At 42.3% G+C, this 22,539-nt stretch overlaps 1 protein-coding gene across 7 annotated transcripts in view; it reads right to left on the reverse strand.

Moving 5' to 3' along the window:
* The window catches only part of ENOX1 (ecto-NOX disulfide-thiol exchanger 1), a 550,861-nt gene that overhangs the window by 224,235 nt on the left and 304,087 nt on the right, over window positions 1-22,539 (reverse strand). For 2 of the 7 annotated variants that reach the window (XM_066581782.1, XM_066581774.1), the window contains exon 1: window positions 8,128-8,630. The exons of 4 other annotated variants lie outside the window; for them this stretch is intronic. In XM_066581782.1, coding sequence (XP_066437879.1) covers window positions 8,128-8,185 — 58 coding nt within the window. In that variant the 5' untranslated portion in view covers window positions 8,186-8,630. Of the gene's footprint in view, window positions 1-2,963; window positions 2,982-8,127; window positions 8,631-22,539 lie in introns of those variants that run through there. One more of the 7 variants, XM_066581827.1, reaches the window with a different exon arrangement.

A 22,539-nucleotide genomic window follows, 5' to 3' on the forward strand; every position in this document is an offset into this window, starting at 1 on the left:
TATTGCTACGCATTTTTGCTATTTTTTTTTATATTGTTTACCATATGAGATTTAGAACATATTACTTAGATTGGTCTTTTTTGGATGTGGCGACATCAGTTATGTTTATTTGTTATCATTTAGATTTTGAGCTAAAAATAGGAAAAGGAGGGAGTTTTGAATTTTAAATATTTTGTAATTTTTAACAATTTTATTTGACTTGGGGCTTATTTACACAAGCGTATATCGGTTGGGTTTTCACGTCCGGCCAATATACGCTCCCATCTAAGAAGTTCCCCCCTTCCCTCTCCCTCACTGGCTCTCTGCCTCTCTCCTCCCCTCCGAGCAGTTTGCAATGGGAGTGGGCGGGATGGGGGTGGAGCTAAGCTCTACTCTGTCCCACCCACTCCCATTGCTGGCTATGGACAAGGGGCAGGGAGAGGGCGGGAACTTCGCTCCACCCTGCAAACCGCTTGGAGGGGAGGAGAGAGGCAGAGAGCCGGTGAGGGAGAGGGAAGGGGGGGTGAACTGCTTAGATGGGAGTGTATATCGGCCGGGGCGTGAAAACCCGACCAATATATGCTCGTGTAAATAAGCCCTTAGACTGCCTTCACACGGGCAGTGACACTGCGGAGTATCCTCTGGTGGCGTTGCTGTGGAAATTCTGCAGCATTTACAGTACAAGCCATGTGGAAAAGACTTCAGCAATTTATGGTATACTGCCTGAGGACACCATACAATAGTGACAGGTATGCTGATTGCAGTAATGTCTGTCTTATCTGTGTAGTAGTTTCAGAAAAACTTACAATTTATCAGTAGCAGAATACACAGAAAAATACAAGAAGTAGTCTTTGATATTCATTAGCTGCTGGCTAGCCTTCCCCACCCCACCCTACAGCCAATGATTGCCAGCCATCTACCTATTAGCGTGCATAGAGAGGCAACTGCCAACTAGTAACTGGAGTGGGAGATGGGCAGGGCTACTCAGCAGCTAATAAATATTAAGGACTACTTCCTGTTGTTTTCTATGTGCATTCTGCTACTGATAAAATGAGAGTTTCTGACAAACTATTTCCCATATGCATACAGCAGACTGCAATCAGCATGCCAGTCACTACTTCAAACAGGCCAGAATAAAGGTAGTGACAGATTCACTTGAGGCATATTTGTGATACAATACAACAAACCTTTTATTCTACGTACACATTATATGGCACAGAGTGTTAAGCAGTCCTAAGCTCTTGCTCACAACCTGAAGGTTGCAGGTTCAATCCCAGCATGGTTCAGGTAGCCGGCTCAAGGTTGACTCAGCCTTCCATCCTTCCGAGGTCGGTAAAATGAGTACCCAGCTTGCTGGGGGGTAATAAATAATAATTACCTGAAAGCACTACAGAACAAGTTGGCACGTTATACAAATAAGTCCCCGTCCCCCCTTTTCCCCTTATACTATGAAACTCTACAAAACAAGGGTTGTGTTAAACAAACAACATAGTCCATAAATTAAATAGCCTGACATTTACCAGTCACTCGGAGTCTTGGTTTCATCTGCTACTGTCAATATATCAAACTGTTCCTACAAAGTTGTAGCTTTACATTGAAGTGCACCTTTCATGTAAGTCAGCAGTGGCCACTTTCTGAAGCGAATACCATCGCGCTTGTCGCTTGCAGTCTACAAAAAGCGATTCATTTAGGAGCATGAAATGTAATTCTTTTAGGTACCTCTGTTTTAGTTTTTGTGCCAAGTGTTAGATTGCTGGTTACAAAGAAACAAAGCAGAAAGGACATCACACTGTACACTATTGTATACAGCACAATGATGGAGGTCTCCTGCTAATTTGTACAACGTGGACAAGCTGATTTGAGGTTATCTGTGCAATGTAAAGAGTGACTGCTTAAGGACGGAACATCAAACTAAATAAAGCGGCAGACAAAGAGCGGCGATAGGGAAACATGTCCAGGTAATTGAAAAGTGAGAGCATTTAACTCCTTCTCTGCAAGACAAATCAGCCTTGCATGGCTTTAAAAACAAGAGAGAATACATTAAACACATTTACTGGTGCTAGAGTTTAGATTAATCCCCCTGTCACACACTGTGCATCTGTTATGGAAAGTAAAACAGGAACGGATAATCATTTTAAGTCTTGTTGGCTAAACATATACATTGGGTCTGCTGCAGCCCATGCATTCCAATTTGTCACTTAATCAAGCAGAACTGTGTAAAGAATGCTTTTCCATTAAGGAAGAACAAACAGTAGCTCCAAGGCTCCGCCACACTTTACCATACTTTTTTATCTTCAAGATATCCCTGTCCTTCTAAAACCTTTTAAAATACACTTGGAAAGTGCAGCACATGTGGATGGCCTTTGTAGAAACAAGACATTGGCTACCCTTTTAGATTTTGAACATTAATGCTATTGTTTTTAAATAGGCTTTCTCACTACCCAGAATGAGATGGGAATTGCGCTACGTGACTGCTGCCAAGCTATTTTTCCATTTCTTAGCTGTCAGCAAAGTGCCAATCCAGTTTTGAGATGAACAAAGTTATTTGAGACGAATTGCTAGGGATGCATTACTTGGGATACGGCTTACAGCTTCTATAGTCTGCCTCAGATCCAGCTTAAAACGGACCGTCTCATCACCTCTTTTTGAAATGCAGCCTGATCACCACAAGTTCCATTACTGGCATAGGGGAAATGTAGAGGATACACTGGCCATAGAACAAATGGATGTTCAGGTCTGCTACAATGGGATACAAAATGAATGGGTTGGGAATCAAAAATGGGGAGGATCAAAATGGGGCAACCTGTATTTGTCGTACTTAAGCAGTAACCGGGTTTATGGACAGGGGTAATCTTCAAGACTCAACCCTTTAATCTCTGTAAGATTGATCCTACATTGGCATTAAGGAATACGGGATTTTTTTTTTGTATTTTACAACACTTCATTCCGAAAGCCATAACATTTTGCTTAACATGAATTCTTACCTTTTATGACTTTTCTTTGTGGATGGGAAGTAAAAAATAATAAAAAGTAGAAAAGCATTTTTGTTGTCAATTTTAGTGTTTTGTGTGTCACTCACTATGCTGTTTAAATAACTTTATAAAGTGGTATTCCATGCAAATACTATTGATGTCCTTGCCTCAGGATAAGTCATGGAATCCCCGATCATTAGCTGGCCTACTGTCAGTGCTGCACACTGGATGTTGTCATAGGGGTAGAGCAGGAAGTAATAATAGCCGGCTTTGCTCTCACTGAAATCAATGGGTGATTAAGCTTACGGCTATGACCCTTCAATGTCAGTGAAGCTACCCATTAGACTACCTGCTCTAACCCAAATTATCATGTCTGTCCCTGCTGCACTGACAGCGGGCTGGGCGGTCAGCCGATCATTGGGAATCCCAAAAGGCAGATCACCAGCGATGAACTATTGATGACCTATCCTGAGGGTAGGCCACAAATAGTATTTGTCTGGAAAGCCCCTTTAGGACATATTTACAAACAGAGGAATTGGTGTAAACTTTCCTAGTGGAAATTCTACACCAAAACCCGCTCCAAATTCCGTGGCATAAATCACACCATGGGTGCAGATATTTTTACAGAATTTGCTGCAGATCCGCAGCAGATGTCACCCCTTCAAATAAAAGGGTAAAATCTGCTGAGGACCTGTGGCAAAAACCACGTCAAAATCCACATCAAAAGATAGATCTGCACAAAAAAATTCGCAACATGTTACTGTACCCTAATGCCTCATGTCCACTGGACAAATAGATTTAGGAAATCCGCACGGGTGTCCCGCACCCGTTTTCCTCGGCGATAGGGATGCATTGGACACTCGCAGGTAAGTAAATACCTGCGGATGGCAATTTTCCCTGCTGCGCGGATCGCACGTGCGGGAAAACACCTGCAGCATGCTCCATTTTCTGTGGGTCTCCCGCAGGCTTCCATAGAAGCCTATGGAAGCCGTCCGGTCCCGCAGTATACCCGCAGCTGAATTTCTGCTGTCCGGCGCGGGAGCGCAGGAGAGCAGGAGTTCAAAAAAAAAAAAAGACTGCACGGCGCATGCGCGGCACGCTGCCGGCGTGTCGAGCACATCCCATGGGCGGAGGGAAAGAAGATCCGGCTGCGACGGACGGGAACCCGCAGCGTCCGGACAGGTGAGTTAAATCATTTTTTAGACCTCATGTCTGCGGGAAAGGAGGGACCCGCTGCGGGATTCTGCATTGAGAATATGCTTGGGCCCGAATTTCCTAGTGGACATGAGGCCTAAAAGTTATTATACAGATCTTTAAGATCATGGTGATCGCATACACAGATGTAGCAAAGTTTAATCTGACTGTGATAACCACAATTGTGTTTTAGGCCCAGTATATCCAGGTGTACAGGCATTAGTATTTCCCTAGAACGTCCTGCTAAGAGATCCAGAACAGAGTGGCCACTAGCCTCAATCTATTTTGGTGGATACATTAAATTATGCATGTGCTACACTGGACATTAGCTGTCACCTAAAGGGAGAAAATGGGCATCCTATCTATCCACTATTACATGTATAATTTGTACAAACCGATACATGGAGAATACAGATGGTTATATACATAATGCCTAAAATCCTGGAAGATAAGTCTGAAACGCTTCTAGGAGTTCTGTTTTAGGTGGGGCAGACACAAAGTCCAGATTGTCAATGCATTCTGATGTGTAACCGGACTTGTAGAGCCAGGAAGACAAATTACATCACCTTCAACAGCTACCAAGAGTAGGACACTGTCTTTGATTATTTATCCACATTTGCTGCCAGGTTTCTGACATCGAGAGAGAAAAAATATTGAGTACATACGCTGCCAATAATTCTGTACAAAGCTTATAGTGCAGCTTTCTGGCCTGCAAACAGTCTAAAGAAATACATGTATGCAACCCAACCTAGAAATGTTATCTAGTGAGTATAAGTGCAGTTAGGGTCCTGTTCACATTGTTCTGAGCCTATGCTTGAGATACGGAGGGGGAACTTCCAGTATACCTTGGAGACAACGCTGCAACACTGAATAGGTGTACGGTGAGATGCATTGCCCATAAACTCCCATTGGAAAAGACATCCACCAAGTGGTATATGGTTTTTTCTATGGTGTCCCTCTACATAGGAAAACACAGTAGACCGCTTTCTTAGGTTTCACAAATAGGGTTTTGCACCATTATACTACATTTTTCATGGTAAACAATGTTGTGGCCAGATGTTAACTGCAAGTCACAGGGAAATCTATAATGCACTACATTTATTTCTCCTTTTTACAGCATTTTTCTCCTCCCTTGTTTTTCATTTTTTGGGTCCATGGCATTTTTTCCAAACACAGAATGTTCTAGGGTTGGTGAGGTTTTTTTATGCATTTACCCATAGAATTCTCTATAGAAAAAAAAAATCACCAATGAATACATTAAATGCATGGCATTTCTTGCCACAAAAGCTCTGTGGTAAGGCAGCCTGATCCAGTTACTGGGTACATAGGGCAGAGTTGCCAACTGTCTATAAATTCCTGGGCAGTCCATAAAAACATGGCACTTTTTTTCTACTATCCATTAAAGAAAATTGATGTGTCTGTGATTTTTTATGAAGCTGGAAAAGCTTGGTAGGTTATTGTGATTGCAACCATCATCTCTTTACAGTTCACAGTAAATCCTACTAATGTGATCCTATCAGTAGTCTGGTCTGTAGACATGTATCACCTATAATCTCTCTCATTCATTATGGGCTTCAGATGTGTCCGTAAAAAACGTTGGCTGTTCGTGATTTTTGGATAAGTTGTCCAGAAAAGAGAATGAATCAGGTTGCTGACCCTGGCATGGGAGCCCTATAGACAAGTTAGAAGAATGCGTCGGGGAATGCTCTTGTAGTATACCTCCGACGTGTAGAAGAATGAGATGTATACAGAGCCTGAATCTCTTAAGTCATCGCAATGTCCACTGGCAGAATATTCAATTGTCTGGCTGCTGATACTTTTGAAATCTCTTATCGATTATGAGGTAATGACACAACCTCGTGTTACATTTATGTTATAGCCAAAACCTAGAAGGCATTCATTCACTGGCAGGCATCACCACTGCCCGATACATCAGCATATATGGGGCACATAATATACCTATACTACGAGTACCATATGACCTACATAGCAGAATATTGCTTTTTTTCTTTGCAGAATTTAGGCTCGTTCACACTCGCATTTTCATTTTACATCATTTGGCTCCAACCTAAAAGTCGAACAGCAAGAACAGGAAAGCCGGATTCGGTACATGTCAGACCCAAAGGGAACCCATTGACTAGGTTGGGTTCTGTCAGACTGCCATTATGCAGTCCAGCAGTTTGCCAAAGTAGTGCTGCATGCAGTGCTATTTTGTACAAGATCTTGACAGAAAAAGCAAAGCAGGCTCTAAATGGAGCCTTGGAAGCGGATGTGAGCAACACTATTTTATGGTGACTGGACCCCAAAAAGAGAAAGAAATAATAATTTAGTAAGCTAAGGCATCTAGGCAATGAATTACTATAGTGTTAACAGGTCCCACTACATCTGTGCATTAAAAAATTGCAAAAATGATGCCATGGACAAATATATACTGAAACTATGTGGAATTGTTTAACTTTTAAGCATTTATGCTGTTGCTAGGCATTCTAAAAGTGAAGGCTAAATATCTAGAAGCAAACAATGAAAAGTGTTTAGATTTCTGTAATTCCCACTGATTTCAGTGCACATGTCTATATAAACCTCTCAAAAGGTGAAAGTGACAACCTTGCTTATGCACTGGAATAAATAGCAGCTTCCCGACACCCTTTGATGTCATTTTCTAAAGCCAGCATCTGATGTAGAGACGTGGTCCTGATCTGGCAAATCTTCAAAAAATGGTAAGAGTCACAGATGAAGATATTTTCTATGTTCATTTGTATTGTGGTTTGTGTCTATTGCCCCAATGCTATTTTTAGGGAAGTGGTGAACTAAACTCAATGACTCTACACTTTACCACTACTGACTAAGGCTTCCTGTCCACGGGCAGATCCGATTCCGCATGCGGAAGCCCAAAGCAGAATGAAACCCTGCCTGTGGCAGAGGACGCTGCAGGATTCTACTTAAAGGGGTTGTCCCGAGGCAGCAAGTGGGGTTATACACTTCTGCATGGCCATAATAATGCACTTTGTAATGTACATTGTGCATTAATTATGAGCCATACAGAAGTTATAAAAAGTTTTATACTTACCTGCTCCGTTGCTGGCGTCCTCGTCTCCATGGTGCCGACTAATTTTCGCCCTCCGATGGCCAAATTAGCCGCGCTTGCGCAGTCCGGGTCTTCTTCTTTTCTGAATGGGGCTCCGTGTAGCTCCGTGTAGCTCCGCCCCGTCACGTGCCGATTCCAGCCAATCAGGAGGCTGGAATCGGCAATGGACCGCACAGAAGCCCTGCGGTCCATGAAGACAGAGGATCCCGGCGGCCATCTTCAGCAGGTGAGTATGAAGACGCCGGACCGCCGGGATTCAGGTAAGCGCTGTGCGGGTGTTTTTTTTAACCCCTGCATCGGGGTTGTCTCGCGCCGAACGGGGGGGGGGGGGGGTTTAAAAAAAAAAAAACCCGTTTCGGCGCGGGACAACCCCTTTAACCATCCAGGTCTTCTCTTATCCTCATTGCGGATGTGTGCGGAATCACTGGCCGCTGCACATGTGCAGTCGAGGTTTTTTTTAATTAACTTCTGCTTTCTCGCGGAATCCACAGCCCGTCCACACTTCAATTGTGGACGGGCCATGGATCGGGCGACTTCCATTGACTTCAATGGATGCTGCCCGTGCAGGATTCACAGTGAAATGGAGCCTGCTGTGATTTGTTTTTCAGATCAAAAGGTCCGCAAATCGAATCCGCATGCTTTGTTTCACTTGCGGATGCCCATGTAAACCTATGAGCAGCTTGATTTGGGGGTGACTGACGTGGATTCTGCAAATCAGATCCACTTGTGGACATTGGGCCTGAGAGAATGCTTGAAGCAGAAGTAATCCGTTTAACAACTGATCAGAATTAACCTGCTTGATAGACACAATTATTATCCTAAAAACTATTATGTTCATGGCCTATAAGTAAATGAGCGCTCATGGACCTACCTACCAAATACAGAAATCCAACATACCTCCAGAAGTTTTCTCAACTTCATGTTCTGGAGGGCTAAATCGAGAGACACGAACCATGGTAAAGATTTGCAGCCAGGTAATGGTCTTTGCTAAGCAAACCTACATGTGCAGATCTGTTCTTGTCAGCTCCCTTATATATTGTATTAACATGTGTTGGGAGGGTTAACGCTGGTTGTTTGTGCCTGTCAGATCTGGATAATTCAAACACTTTCTTGCTTGATTCTTGTACGTTTACCCGTCCCCACACACAGTGCTCCTTGAACTGAGGGAAACTACGGCACCTCCTCTGTGAGACCTCCCCGAGGCGGCTGGAACACAGGAAAACATTGCAAGGTTAAAGACAACAGAGGTCTGCGGCGCTCGTATTGAGGAAATGTCATCCTGTAGCCATAAGGCCTGTGAGATGTACAAGAAGCTTATACATACTTGAATTCTAAGACTCGGAGGGTCATTTAAAGATTACTCTGCAGTCCCACTGTTCAACACTTCCGTAACTGCGAAATGCAGCACTTTCACCTTTTCTGCAGCAATCTTTTTACACAGATGACAGTGTGCAGCCAAGGGATCACAGGATTGCTGGCGACTTATATGGAAAAATATAAATTTCCCTCAATTGTAATGAAATCTTAGCTGAAATAAAACAGCTTTAAGGCTTCCAAGACACTAGTGTATTTGGCTCCTTGCAGAGAGTTCACGGACCCATTGTAGCCTATGGCAGGGTGTACACTGCCGTTTTTTCCTGCGGACCACTCAGTGCATGTCTATTCTTGTCCGTGCAATGGATGAGCATTGAGACATGCAAATGCACGTCAATGTGAGGACAGTCCATAAAGCGGACAGGAGTCGATGTGGTGCCCTACGCGACTTACAACTCAGCCTCTCAGGCGCAACTCGGACACACATCAAGTTGGGATGCCTCGCCCCTTGGTTTTCAATGGGACCTTGAAGGACATCACATGGCACTCTCATGCCATGTGATGTGCATGCCAGTGTGATGCAATGTTTCCCATTGAAGTCAACGGGAATCACTTGCAATCCTATCATGTGCATGAAGATTGCAATTGTAGAGGCAATGCAATTTTTAATCAAAAACACTTCGCCATGAAAAAATAGCACACTGGCAAGTGCAATATCGGGCAGAGTTTTTCTACCCATATGAATGTCGTCTCAGTCCGATTACATAAAAAAAGATACATTTTGGTGAAGGACCTCGTTAACATAAAAATAATTAAGTTAAACTATATTCTGCATTAATAATTGACCTCCAGATATACTGACTGATATATTCACCCTCCTGCTTTTATTGGACATTCGGGTTAACCCCTTAAAGGGGTTGTCCCGCGCCGAAACGGGGGTTTTTTTTTTTCAACCCCCCCCCCCCCCCCCCGTTCGGCGCGAGACAACCCCGATGCAGGGACTTAAAAAAAAAAACCGCTCAGCGCTTACCTTAATCCCCGCGCTCCGGTGACTTCTATACTTACTGAAGATGGCTGCCGGGATCCTCTTCCTCCGTGGACCGCAGCTCTTCTGTGCGGTCCATTGCCGATTCCAGCCTCCTGATTGGCTGGAATCGGCACGTGACGGGGCGGAGCTACACGGAGCCCCATTGAAGAAAGCAGAAGACCCGGACTGCGCAAGCGCGTCTAATTTGGCCATTCGACCATTTTAGACGGCGAAAATTAGGCGGGCTCCATGGAGACGAGGACGCCAGCAGCGGAGCAGGTAAGTGAAAAACTTTTTATAACTTCTGTATGGCTCATAATTAATGCACGATGTACATTACAAAGTGCATTATTATGGCCATACAGAAGTGTATAGACCCACTTGCTGCCGCGGGACAACCCCTTTAAGGACCAGGCTGTTTCGTACTTTAAAGGACCAGACACTTTTTAGAGATATTACCCATGTGGTGGTTTTACTGCCCTATTTTTTTCCTTAAATTACCAAAATTACTTTTGCGGCTTTTTTCCCCCCGTTACGTATAGGGGTATATTTTTAATACGTTTTTTACTGACCTTTTTTCCTAGTTTTTTTTTGTTTGTTTTATTGGCGGCAAAAATAAAGTATGGTAATGGGTTTTCTTATTTTGTTTCGGATGTTTTGATGTATATTTATGGTTTTTGATTACAGGGCGCATATGGCGACGGTTTTGGTTGGCGTCTGGTTATTTTCTTTATGTATATATTTTTATTTTAATTCTGTAATTTAGTTTTACTTATTTATGCAAGTAGTTTTTTTTTTTTACTATCTATGTCCCTCATGACATCATTTAAGACCCCTGGGGGTTATTCACATGTTTGTTTGTTTTTTGGGTTTTTTTATTTGAAACTTTTCCACTGTAGCTGGGGCATCCATAGGAGCCCTAGTTACAGGGGAAAACATCCCCTGTGGTGACAATAGTCACTGGCAGAGCTAATCAGGGTCTGGTACAACCCTGCAGCTCTGCTGTGACAGGGGATCCCGGCTGTCACGTGACTGGGGGCTCGAATAGTGGAAGTTATACTTCCACTTTCACTTTCACTTTTTAGTACATAGAGCTCATTGAGCGCTGTGTACTCAGGAAAGGAGAAGGCAGAAAGAGTTAAAAACCTCTCCTGTCTTCTCCTCTGGGTAATCAGCTGTGACTAACAGCTGACAATCTGACATGCTTCTGATTGATTGCAAAAGCAGAGGCTTTAAACCCCACCTCCCTCTGTAATATTTTTACTATTGGTTGGAATTAAAGCCCAGGACCAAGCGCTGTAAATTTACAGTGCTTGGTCCTTAAAGGGTTTACTTCCTCTCACTTTGCCAACACCTTACCCTTTGAGCCTTCAAACTTTCCTTTTTTTCAAGTTGCTACTGTATTTATATGCCTCCCCTCCTGCATTGATTGTACTCAGGATGGGTTCCAGCAGCAATACAAGATTTAAAAAAAATAAAATAAAATAAATAAACCTCTCTGATCGTGGACTATCCCAAGTACATTTGTGAAGCAAAGAGATAAACTTTATACAAGCTTAAATATACATCCCCTAAACAAACCACTACATTTTATATCAAGAATAAACAAAAATTAAATGTCTCTAGCGTTTATTATGTTTGCTGTAGTTGTAGAACTTGTTTTTACTTTCCAGCTCAAACCACAGTAGTTCTACCGTCTGACATGTAGGGATTGTGAGAATTGATTTTATATCACCCATGTCTGCGGATTTGACAGCTTTCTCTTAGTCATTACATCTTTGGAATATCCATTTGGCCAAAGCAGAGACTGTAACACTATTCTAGAAGTCTGAAAGAACAGATTTAACAGTATTAGAATTTGCAATTAACATGTTTGGAGGGCAGGTTGGTGCTCCTCAGTTTATGCATAGGGCTATTTGAGCACACTGCATGTATCAGGATTGGTTATTGCTATGGATCTAATGCTACTGAAAATGTTGCATACGGACAACAGAAAAATAAAGCATTTAACCCCTTAAGGACCAGGCTGTTTTGTACCTTAAGGACCAGACACTTTTTAGGGATTTTATCTATGTGGCGGTTTTACTGCCCTATTTTTTATTTCAGCTACCAAAATTATCTTTGCTGCGTTTTATGGTGGTGACATATAGGGCTATTTTTTTAATGTATTTTTTTCACCGACTTCTTTCTGTTTCATTGGGAGAAAAAGTTAAAAAAAAAGAAATATTAAATTTTATAGTTATTTTTAGGGTTCGCATATTTAAGCTAAAGTAAAGTACGGGAATGGCTCTTCATTTTGTTTTGATATATAATTTGTCTAGTTTGGGATTAGAGGGTGCATATGGTGACAGTTTTAGCTGATGTTGGGTCATTTTCTCTTTTATGCATACATCTTTATTTTGTTCTGTTATTTAATATTGTGTCCCCCATGGCGTCCTATAAAACCTCTGGGGGTCATTGACTTTTTTTTTCTTCCCCTCACACTTCCACTGTGGCTGGCACATCCATAGGAGCCTCAGTTACAGGGAAAATATCTCCCTGTGTTCACATCAGTCACTAACAGAGCTGATCTGGGTTTGCTAGGACATTGAAGCTCTGCTGTGACAGGGACATCCAATGGTCATGTAATCACCAGGTCAAACAGCAGAAGTAACACTTCCGCTTTCTCTCCGCACTACATAGCGCATTGAGCACGATGTAGCTTATAAAGGTGAAGGCAGAAGAAGGATTAAAGCCCAGGACTAAGCACTGTAAAATTACCACGCTTGGTGCTTAAAGGGTTAATACGCTTCAATAAGAACTTGTCAGCTCTGAAAAAACGTTTGTTTTAGCAAATGCTTGTATTCTTCATGAAAAACAATTGTCAATTACTTATAAATGTCTTGTGTCATTCTTCCTAAAAATGAATAAATAAATGGACACCTGAGTGTTACTAGTTGGGGTACAAAGTATAAAACCGTCCAATATGTGCTGCCAGTGTAGTGACACATCACTTTGAAACGGGAAATGGTAACACCCAATTGTCAATGTATTCATTAATATACTCTGTAAATAAATTAAGCATCTTGAAGAAGTTGTCGTTTTGCTGCAAATCTCAGCATGCAGTTACATCTCAGACTGTTATGCCTACCTGAGGCTCTAAAAGTGGTTCCACCCTTGGCCTATAGAGGACTCTCAGAAGCTACTTCTGTGTAGTGGTCCTCTTTTTTCACTTGTGTAGAGCTTGTTTACCCCTAGATGCCGCTACAACGCAATCAAAGAGATTTTGCCCAACTAACAGCATTTGGGAGGGGACTGTAAGATTGGTATGCAAGAAACTAGCTGGTCTTCTCAACTAATTGCCCGCCACATTAGCCGTTCTGTCAAGACTGTTAGGAGGTGTTGGGACCTGAAGATGCGTGAGGGCACACAAGGCGACCAGGTTCAGGATGCCCTTGACAGACCACCAGTAAAGAAGATCGTCTAATTGTCCAACAAGCACAAGCAGCTCCAACAGTTTCTTTGTCAAGCATCCCGAGAAAGCTGGCACCATCATTACAGCTCTTGTGTCCTGTCAGAACTATTTCCAGGCCCTTGGCTGAAGGACATTTGGTCTCATGTCACCCATTACTTGTACTGCCTGTGACAACCACCCACCCACCGTCTCCTCAGTTTACAGTGGGGTTGTGAACGATGAAAGTGGACTGCTACAGAGTAGAACGCTGCCCCCACTGCTGGTGTGATGATCTGGGGGGCCATCACCTACAACAGTTAGTCACCTTTAGTATTGGTATGAGGGACAATGACAGCTCAGCATTTCCCACCAGCATTATACTCAGCTGCAGACAGCAAGGGTGTCACAGGAATGCCTCCACATCACTGCCACATTTCTGTGGCTACTCGGTTGTCAGATTTGTCAAGAATAGAACATGTATGGGACCATCTTGGATGCCAACAGTGACAACCTATACGAAAGCATTATCATGAGGTTCATAGATGTGGGCCCAAAGTTTTGTTGTTGCCATGATGACCTCTAAAATTAATGTTAAGTCTACCCATAGTGACATTTCTTCCTTCTGCAGCTTATTAATCAGTACTCTGTTCTAATCCATGGATAGCTACAGCCACAACAGTGCCAATAATGTTTGGTGCGATTCATTTATGTTCCTCCATTTTGGAGAGCCGTGAAGCTTGATATCGTTCACATGGATATAACAGTGCAGAGCTCCGCTGTCACTTTTTTCATATAATACTCATAAGTTCAATACTGAAATAGTTATTATATTCCTACAATTGTAAGACTATTCATTACTTGAGTCTACGTAACAATGTAGAGTTGTCCTTTAGTATCAAGATGACAAATCCTAAGGCTACTCTTTCACATAAGATAGCTGGTGACTGAACGCTCTTTCGGATGACCGCTATCTTGTCAAACCCTGCCATGCTTACCACCATGTGTATATATGTTGTGAATGCCGAGAGGGAAGAGAAAGACGCTGCCAAAGGTTCTTTTCCAACAAAGAATAAAAGGATCCAACTCTCCCCTGTTAACTGTCATAAGGGCAGATTCGAAAGGCCAACTTACACATTAGAGGATTGTCCAGACCTGCTGAAATTAGAGTGTCCGGTCAATCTAAATGTGCTTGGCCAGCCCAAGACTACTATAACAGTGGCCTACATTGAGCTACAGATAACTCAGACAGGACTAAATATAAAAGTCTTGACACAAGTAAATTCAAGAACAAATATTTCTAAGCAATTGAGCTTAGTTGAAAATTTATAGGGCCATGAATGACACTTAAAACATTTAGTGCCTTATGTTAACAAGCAAAGAATAAAGTACAAAAATATATCTAACAGTGTCCGTAGGGCTTAAAGTTATTGTTATAGGTTTATGGGATCCCCTTAAAAGGGGTTGTCCAGTTGCAAACTATTGATGGGCCTATTCGCAGGATTGGCCATCAACAGCAGAGTAGTGTGGGTATGGTGCCTGGAATCCCTAATGGTTGGCAGTCTTCAAGGTTGATGCGTGCTCATTAAACCAAGCTGATTTCTGCAGGAAGCCTCCTGCAGTGGCCACGTTTGGTATTGTAGGCCAGATTGCCATTAAAGTGAATAGGATCTTTGCCTGTAATACCAAGTCTGGCCACCGTAGTAGGAATGTTGCCGTCTGCTTTCTGCAGAAATCAGCTCAGTGGATGAGTACACCGGCCCAGAAAACAGCTGGTTGGCGGAGGTCCTGAGCAGTGCGGATAGGCCTATTAATATTTAGCAACAGGTCAACCCATTTAAATACATACATACATCTATTTTAATATCAATAAAAAAATGTGTTGTTTTTTTTCAATTAAAATGAAAAAAGTAAATATGATTTGAGTTACAAAATCTACGGTGCTATAAAAGTCCTTAGAAATATAACTAATACTGCATTTCAAACATAGCCATCATGTATGATGCCAAAACATTATTACATTTTATGGTATTCTCCGAAAACACGACATGCAGTTTATCTAAATGTCACACAAACTTCCTTTCCAAAGTCATGTCTTCATAAAACTTTCCAGTCATAGGAGACAAGCTGAAGTGAAAAGGACAATCAGTAAGTGACACTGTAACAAATATATATCATCTGTTGTCAGTTTCTGCAACGCTTCAACCTTCTTTGATCTCTTGCCGTGCATAAAGCTCTCCAGCTGCAGAAGTCTACGGCTGCAAACAAACATCTTATATGACTTACTTATTTCTCTTAGATTATACATAGATCAATAGATCTCCATGGTGGCCATTCACAGATCAAACTTTACTTCAGACCAGAATCAGGCAAAATGACTGCCTGGCCAATCACACTGGTATTCTAGTTCAGTCCCTCAAGTGATATTGGTTCTAAACATCCCACGAGGCTTAAAAACACAACAATTTTAACTAAACTTATATCGTTAACATTGTAAAACCCAAATTAATACTGTAATAGTTATACAGTGCAAACGTAAAGGGGACCAGTCATATTAAAAATGCAATTCAAACTATGGGCAGCATATTATGTAGAAGAAGCCGAGCGGACGAGATTCAGTAGAACTACAGTAGTAATAGATTCAGTTACATCTCTGCTTATTCTGGGCCTTGGTCCTATTAGTGATTGACAGCTATCTTATGCTTATACAGGAAAGGGTGCTAATCTCTGCATAGGACAGCCCGCCGGACTCCAAAGTCCTGAATGAGTAGAAGTACAAATGAAGATATTAGCAGATTAGAATGAATTTTCAATGCGATAGGTTCCTTTCAAACTTGAGTTTTAAAATGCGCAAGATTTAGCACAGCGACTCCTGCCGGACGACTAATATGCCGCATCTTTACATTGTCGAGTCTAAGTTTATAGCACCTATTAGTTGGCTTAGGGACTGAACCAAGTTGGCTCGTCATTTCATTGTCCAGAGGACAATGACCCAAAGGAACCCCCCCCCCCCCCCCCCGAGGTTGCAAGAAATATTTAACAAAAAACTAGCATAATGGAGAGCTGTATCATCTGACCCAAAAGAGATGGTCGGATGAGACCGTGAACAATTTGCTAAGAAGTGGCTCCTGCACTTCATAATTTCATCTGTGATTGAACTGGTACATGTAGACAATAGCAAATATAAAGAAAAATGTTCCCACTCACTTGTCCAATAGCTTCATTAGTACTCATATAGTATAAAAACCATAATAAAAATATATTTAATTGGAAACATTTTAAACGGTTGAGTGAACAGATATATGTAAGAAAGTACCCAGTAATTTAAGTACAGCTAATGAATGTCTTACATATCCTGGGAAGGAAATTCCTGAAGGTCTCTCAAATCCATAAACTTAATTATTAGCTTTTCTTGGCCAGGGCAGAGCCTGAACTCTTGGAATGAAAGAAATAGATTTTTTTTTTCATCTGAGAAAAATAGATCTCTTCAAAAGACAGTGATGCCAAGTGGATTGTTTTCTCTTCTGCCTATATAACTCATTTTCCAGGGAAAAGATACTTTAAAAAAAAACCCTAGGGGCTCTCATATATAGATGAGCGAACGTACTCGGTAAGGCCGATTTCGCACTCGAGCACCGCGATTTTCGAGTACTTCACTACTCGGGTGAAAAGTACTCGGGGGCGCTGTGGGTGAGTGGGGGGTTGCAGAGAGGAGTGTGGGGAGAGGGAGAGAGAGAGGGCTCCCCCCTGTTCCCCGCTGCTACCCCCCGCTCCACCACACCACGCCCCGCCCCACAGCGCCCCCGAGTACTTTTCACCCGAGTAGTGAAGTACTCGAAAATCGCGGTGCTCGATTGCGAAATCGGCCTTACCGAGTACGTTCGCTCATCTCTACTCTCATACAAAAGCATGCTACCGCGTAATACACAGGCTGGGTTCACACGGGGCGTAATTGCTGCGGAATTTCCGTGTAGACTTTCTACACGCAAATTCCACCTGCGACTTTTATACTGGGATTAGCCAGCAAACTGGACGAGGCTTGCAAAAATCTCATCCACATGCTGCGGCAAGGCCGCGCTGAAATGGACATGCGGCGAGGAATTCAAAGACGCGACATGCCAGTTCTTTCCCCGTTTCTGCGGCGGCCTCCCTCCTCTCTATGGGGAAAGATGGCCACAGCGGAATGCAGGCAGCGAAGCCGCTCCAAAACCCGTAGTCTTGCATTTCTCTTGCGGAAATCTTGCGGTATTTCCGTACAGTCATTCCGTGAGATTTCAGTCCCGTGTGAACGCAGCCTAAATGTATAGATTAAAAAAAAAAAAATCTAAACATATCAACATATCAAACAAATAAGATCATTCAGTATAGCGCAGGCATTATTTTATGTCCCCCATTTTCATCTCGTTTTTTGGCACGTGTGCTGAATGCATGTCTATTGTCTTTATTAGCCAAAACTGGGTTTATACTCAAAAAGGGAGATCGAGGTTTATATGCTGCAGATGTCCAAGAACTGAACATTTTATAGGAATGAACAGTTCCTTCCAGCTCTATATGTAGCCAGTGGGGAGTGTTTTAGGTGCTCCTCTGGCCACTGCTGGTGGTTAGACTGCTAATAGGGAGCCATGCTCCTGCTACAGCTGGGTAGTAACTACTGTTCGGAAAGGAGACTCTGCAAGTCACAGCAAATCTGTGTTCAAGAATGCCAGATGCAGTTTTTAATTTAATTTTTCTTTACATAGTATGAAGATCCGGTAGCCTTGAGCCCAATATTAAGTATATGCCACATACACCCAAACACAGCTCGTATTGACCTGGTGTCTTGAGTATGTCTTTGTTGGTCCGTAACTTTTAGCAGCCGACTCCTGGATCTAGCATTCTTCAGAACAAAAAAAAAAAATCAACCCCCCTCCCACCCCCCAAAAAAACCCCAACCAAAACAATGAACATTGGGAAAAGCAGTTCAGTGTGAACACCACAAAGCAAGGGAATAACTAGTGTTTCTTCCTATGTGAGCTTGACATAAAATATAGCTGTGAGCATGGGCTATAACTGCAGGAAAACAACAGTAAGACATGGGATATTTAACAAACATACCCCGAAGAGGTTTTGTTCAGTTCTAAAAACACTCTTCAAATGTGAACTTTCCCTTAAATGTTTAATTAGTTCTGGAACACTAAAGATATTCTAATTAGTTTGTCAGAGCAAGAGTTCATAAGGCTAAAAAGACAACTATCTTTCTAAGTCAGAAATGTGATCAAGGAACCGATCAATTATGGCGGCATCTTCCAACGATCCAATGTATATCGGCCATCCAGCTGTGCCCCGGCAACAAATGCTGAAAGGAAGAAGGATTAGGCATGCTGACGCACACTAGATCGCCGCAGGGGGTAACCCACTGCCAGGAGTGTGTGACAGAGGCTTATTCCTCACTGAATACACATATGCACTCCAGGCAAAGCTTTTGGCCCATTTTACATCATGTTTATGACCATATGGTTCCAAAATAAAACAACAAAAAAAACACTTTTTTTAATATTAATTACCGGTAAATTATCTACAAAATAATTGTATACACGCCAAATATTAAAGTACATTCTGCATTGAATATCACAGATATTATACAGTATTCACTAAACTCAACTAAAAGCAAAAGAAAGTTCCCCAGAGTGCAAATAGCAAAATTAAAACAAAAAAATGTATTGAAACTGAAGCTCTACTCTTCGCAGATATTATAACAAAATAAATGTATATTCAGAAGACTCTTTAACAGAAGTGAGATCCTCCATCGTCATCATCACCTCCTGAGCTCTGTTAGGACAACGGGGCACTGTAGGTGGATTAGGTTTGCTTCCAAAGAGCCGGTATACAGGTCCTGGCAGCATTACCTAGATGACTAATCACGGAGCGTTTGTATGTAGATAGGGGTATATCGCAGAGATGGAGTAGGAAAATGGAAGGAGACTTCGGGAAGGAAGGATCTGTGAATATAGAAGATCTAGGCATACCTCTAACCAACCAAGGGCAGTCCCAGCGTGCCATATGGATGGGATGGCAGGAAATAAACTTGGTATTCCGGGAGGTACTCTATACAGATAAGATAAGACCTTATAACCCGCCTCCTGTATATTACTAGCAATAGATGTTTTGTGAGTCACCACATGTAACCTAACCTTCTGATTTTCCGAAAATACCAGTCCTAAATCCCTCTTCCATTTAGAAAGAAAAGCTGGATTAGCCATATTCGTCTTTGTTCGATCAAAGTTCTCTGCTGGAGGCTAGGAACATAAAAACTGATAAACCTGGATAATTTGCCAAGCTGGTAGATGGTTCAGAAATATGTGGCAGAATTAACTCAAGATACCCATCTCTAATGCTAATATGTAGACTGGGCAAAATCCACTTTTGTGGGATGCCCCTGTATGGTATGGTGCAACAGAATGCATGATTCCAAACTGCCCAGAAATGGTATACCCGCATTCATCTGGCCTCTGTCAGATGAATGGGGGCCTATGAATATTGGAATCGTATCCACCAGGAGCTTTCTAAGCATATATGGCAAACAGACACTACAAGCCCAGTGTCAGCGCAGTCTGGGGCCACTCACAGAGGCGTTATTTTGTAGCATTCAACGTGTGTTTTAAATGTCCGCTAAAAACAGTGTACTGAGCCTCCATTCATTTCAATGGGGCTTCAAAGAGGAGCATTTTAGCAAAGAGTTTCTAAAATTGACGCTGTATGTTCTATTTCTGTGTGTTCAGCGCTGTCAAACGCGATCGAAAACATAAATATTGTTGTGTTTTTATTACCCAACATACAACAAAAGTCTTTACATGTAAAATACATTCTTCAAATGTCTGCATGGCTTTAATTCTGCGTTCTTCGGTTTTTGCCATGCCTGCAAAAAATATCAACCTCCAAGTTGGCCCTAATGGGTGCATGAGATCGGGGAATCAAGTGGTGAGCTATAATAGACACAAATGCTTGTGTAGAGCAAGCTACATAAAAGGACAGTTTATACAACTGCCATAAGAGCGACTAACATAAATTCCACTAAAGTGGCTGGGGAAACACATTACATTGCGCAGCTTACAAAATGATTGATTTTACGTACACACTGCGGCCTCCCGCAGATGGCAAGCAGTTCCGCCATAGGCCAGCCCTGGTATAACCCCAAGGGAGATGGGATACTGATAATACTAGCGCACCTGTAACCATCTTCACAAGCAGGGAAGCAGAAATAATTATTCCAGTCCAAGGAATAAATTGACGCTCAAGTTGATGTAAAAATAATATATTTAAAAATATAAAGGTGCCCTGAGGGATGGATGCTGTGAAGATGATGATTTGCTCTGTAAAGTTTTAGTCAACCATGTGTGATATTACAGGGCAAATCGGGAAGAATGCTAGAGAGCGCAAGAATTTGTCAAAAGAAGGATGGAAGACAAAAAGGCCATTCTTCCTTATTTATAGCAAAACAAACTAAAAAAGGTTTATTATTATCCTCATTTTTAAACCGCCAACCACGCAATTAATTTGGTGGGAGCACTCGACTTTGGGACTTGACTAGTATTCCTGAGATAAAAGGATTTGCCGTTTGTGTAGATTCATATATTTGCAGGTTAGTCTCAGTTGTGAGCCAAGTCTGAATTCACACAACCCTATCTGTGCAGCGTATTAGGCACGAAAAATTTGTGCGCACATTAAGTAGTGAATACAACAAATTGATTTCAATGGGTTCGTTCGCATAAGCATATTTTGCACGTGCATTTAGTTCACGCAAAGAATACGTAATTTGCTCTATTATCCTGGGCAGGAAAAGAGCACATATGGAACCAATTACACTAATTGCTGTAGGGGAGCATGGCTGAGTGTTTCTCTGCATCCCTAAATGCACGCAATTTGCGCACGCAGAAAAAAGGACAGTAAAACACGGACAACATGCTTGTGTGAATAAGCAATGCCCATTGTGCAAATGTGCTGTGCAAATGCACACACGCCTGTGTGACACCGGGCTAACAGATCAATTATACAGAGTGGACCAAAAAACGTACATACACCAACATAAAAATCCTGCATAAAAGCTTTATTACTAGAGTTCTACAGATATCGGAGGCCACTAGAAGTTATGTTTGCCTTCTGCGCTGACATTAGATGCACAGAGTGGTCACCGTTAACATGCAGACACTTCTGATTTCGGTGAACTACTGCAGGAACACCATGATTAGCGTCCACTGGGATGTCAAGCTTCCACCATTGCGTGTGACTCTGACGAGGGCAACGTGGTGGCTTTAGCATACGGGCAACTACCGGCATCCTTAGAGACAATGTACGGTAATACTACATTTTGCCTCCAAGGCAGCGATAACCCCTTCTGAAGTGCGTACATGGTTTATGTCACCCTGTAGATTTCTTACAAATTTAAACAAACCAGCGGGTTACAGGATTGAGGCAGGGATGGCGCTATTTCTTATGAAAACTGTAATTAAACTGAAGCTCTATATTGGAGCTCTTTTAAGGTTTTTTTCACATGCGCGTATACGTTTTTACGTTCAGACGTCCGCGACGTAAATTCGCATGAATGGATGATTTTCACGATCGAGTCCCGTGCTTAAGTAGCATTTTTTTGTCCATTCACATGACTGGGTGCAATGTCTTTAGCGAAAAAATACACCCTGAAAAGCCCTGGCTCAGTATAAATCCTCGGAATGACTTCCAATGCCTACATAGAGGCGCCTGTAAGCTTTTCCCTGCGTTGGATGCTGCTAAACTGCCTCCCTCTCCATTTTTTTTTTCAGTCTCCCATTGACTACAATGTGAAAAAAAAGGGGATCCGTTTTTGTTCCATTCTTCTTTTACTGGAAACAAAGGTGCAGCGGTCTACGCTGGTGTTCCAGTGTAAAAAACGGAATGCAGACAAAAGATTGAGAAACAGATTGAAACGGAAGGTCATTATTTTCAATGCATTACTATGGGTTGGATAATAAACTGTGTTTTGCTGCTCCCACGACGGAACAGCGAATGGGAAGCAAAAACGCTAGTGTGAAATGGCCCGAGAGGGTATTTACATCCCCCAATGTTAAAGTATATTGCTAGGATATGCCATACAATTATGATCACAATGGCTCCAACCTCCGGGATATCTGCCAATTCTCTGCCATTTCTCATGCACAACTACAACTCAGCTTCATCCAAGTCAAAAACTATGAAGGAGTTGAAAGGCTTTGTTTCCCGAAAGCAAGCTATCTATATATACCCCACTCACAGGATAGGGGATAACTTGCTGATCGGTAGAGGTTCAACCACTAGAACCCCAACTTATCCTGAGAACGGTGGTCTTGTAATTCCGGAAATGAACGGACTAGCGGTCATACATGCCCACTGCCATGTCAGTGGAATAGTTGAAAATAGCTGAGCACTTGAATACCTCTGGCAGTCTCAATAGGGGGCGCTGATGGAGAGGTCATATCAGATGTCCTTGCATCAAGGTCTATCTGCAGGACAAAGCGGCACTGCTGTAGACGAAGGATAGCAAGAAAAC

The sequence above is a fragment of the Eleutherodactylus coqui genome, chromosome 1 (genome assembly GCF_035609145.1).
Source record: "Eleutherodactylus coqui strain aEleCoq1 chromosome 1, aEleCoq1.hap1, whole genome shotgun sequence".
NCBI classification, from domain to species: domain Eukaryota; kingdom Metazoa; phylum Chordata; class Amphibia; order Anura; family Eleutherodactylidae; genus Eleutherodactylus; species Eleutherodactylus coqui.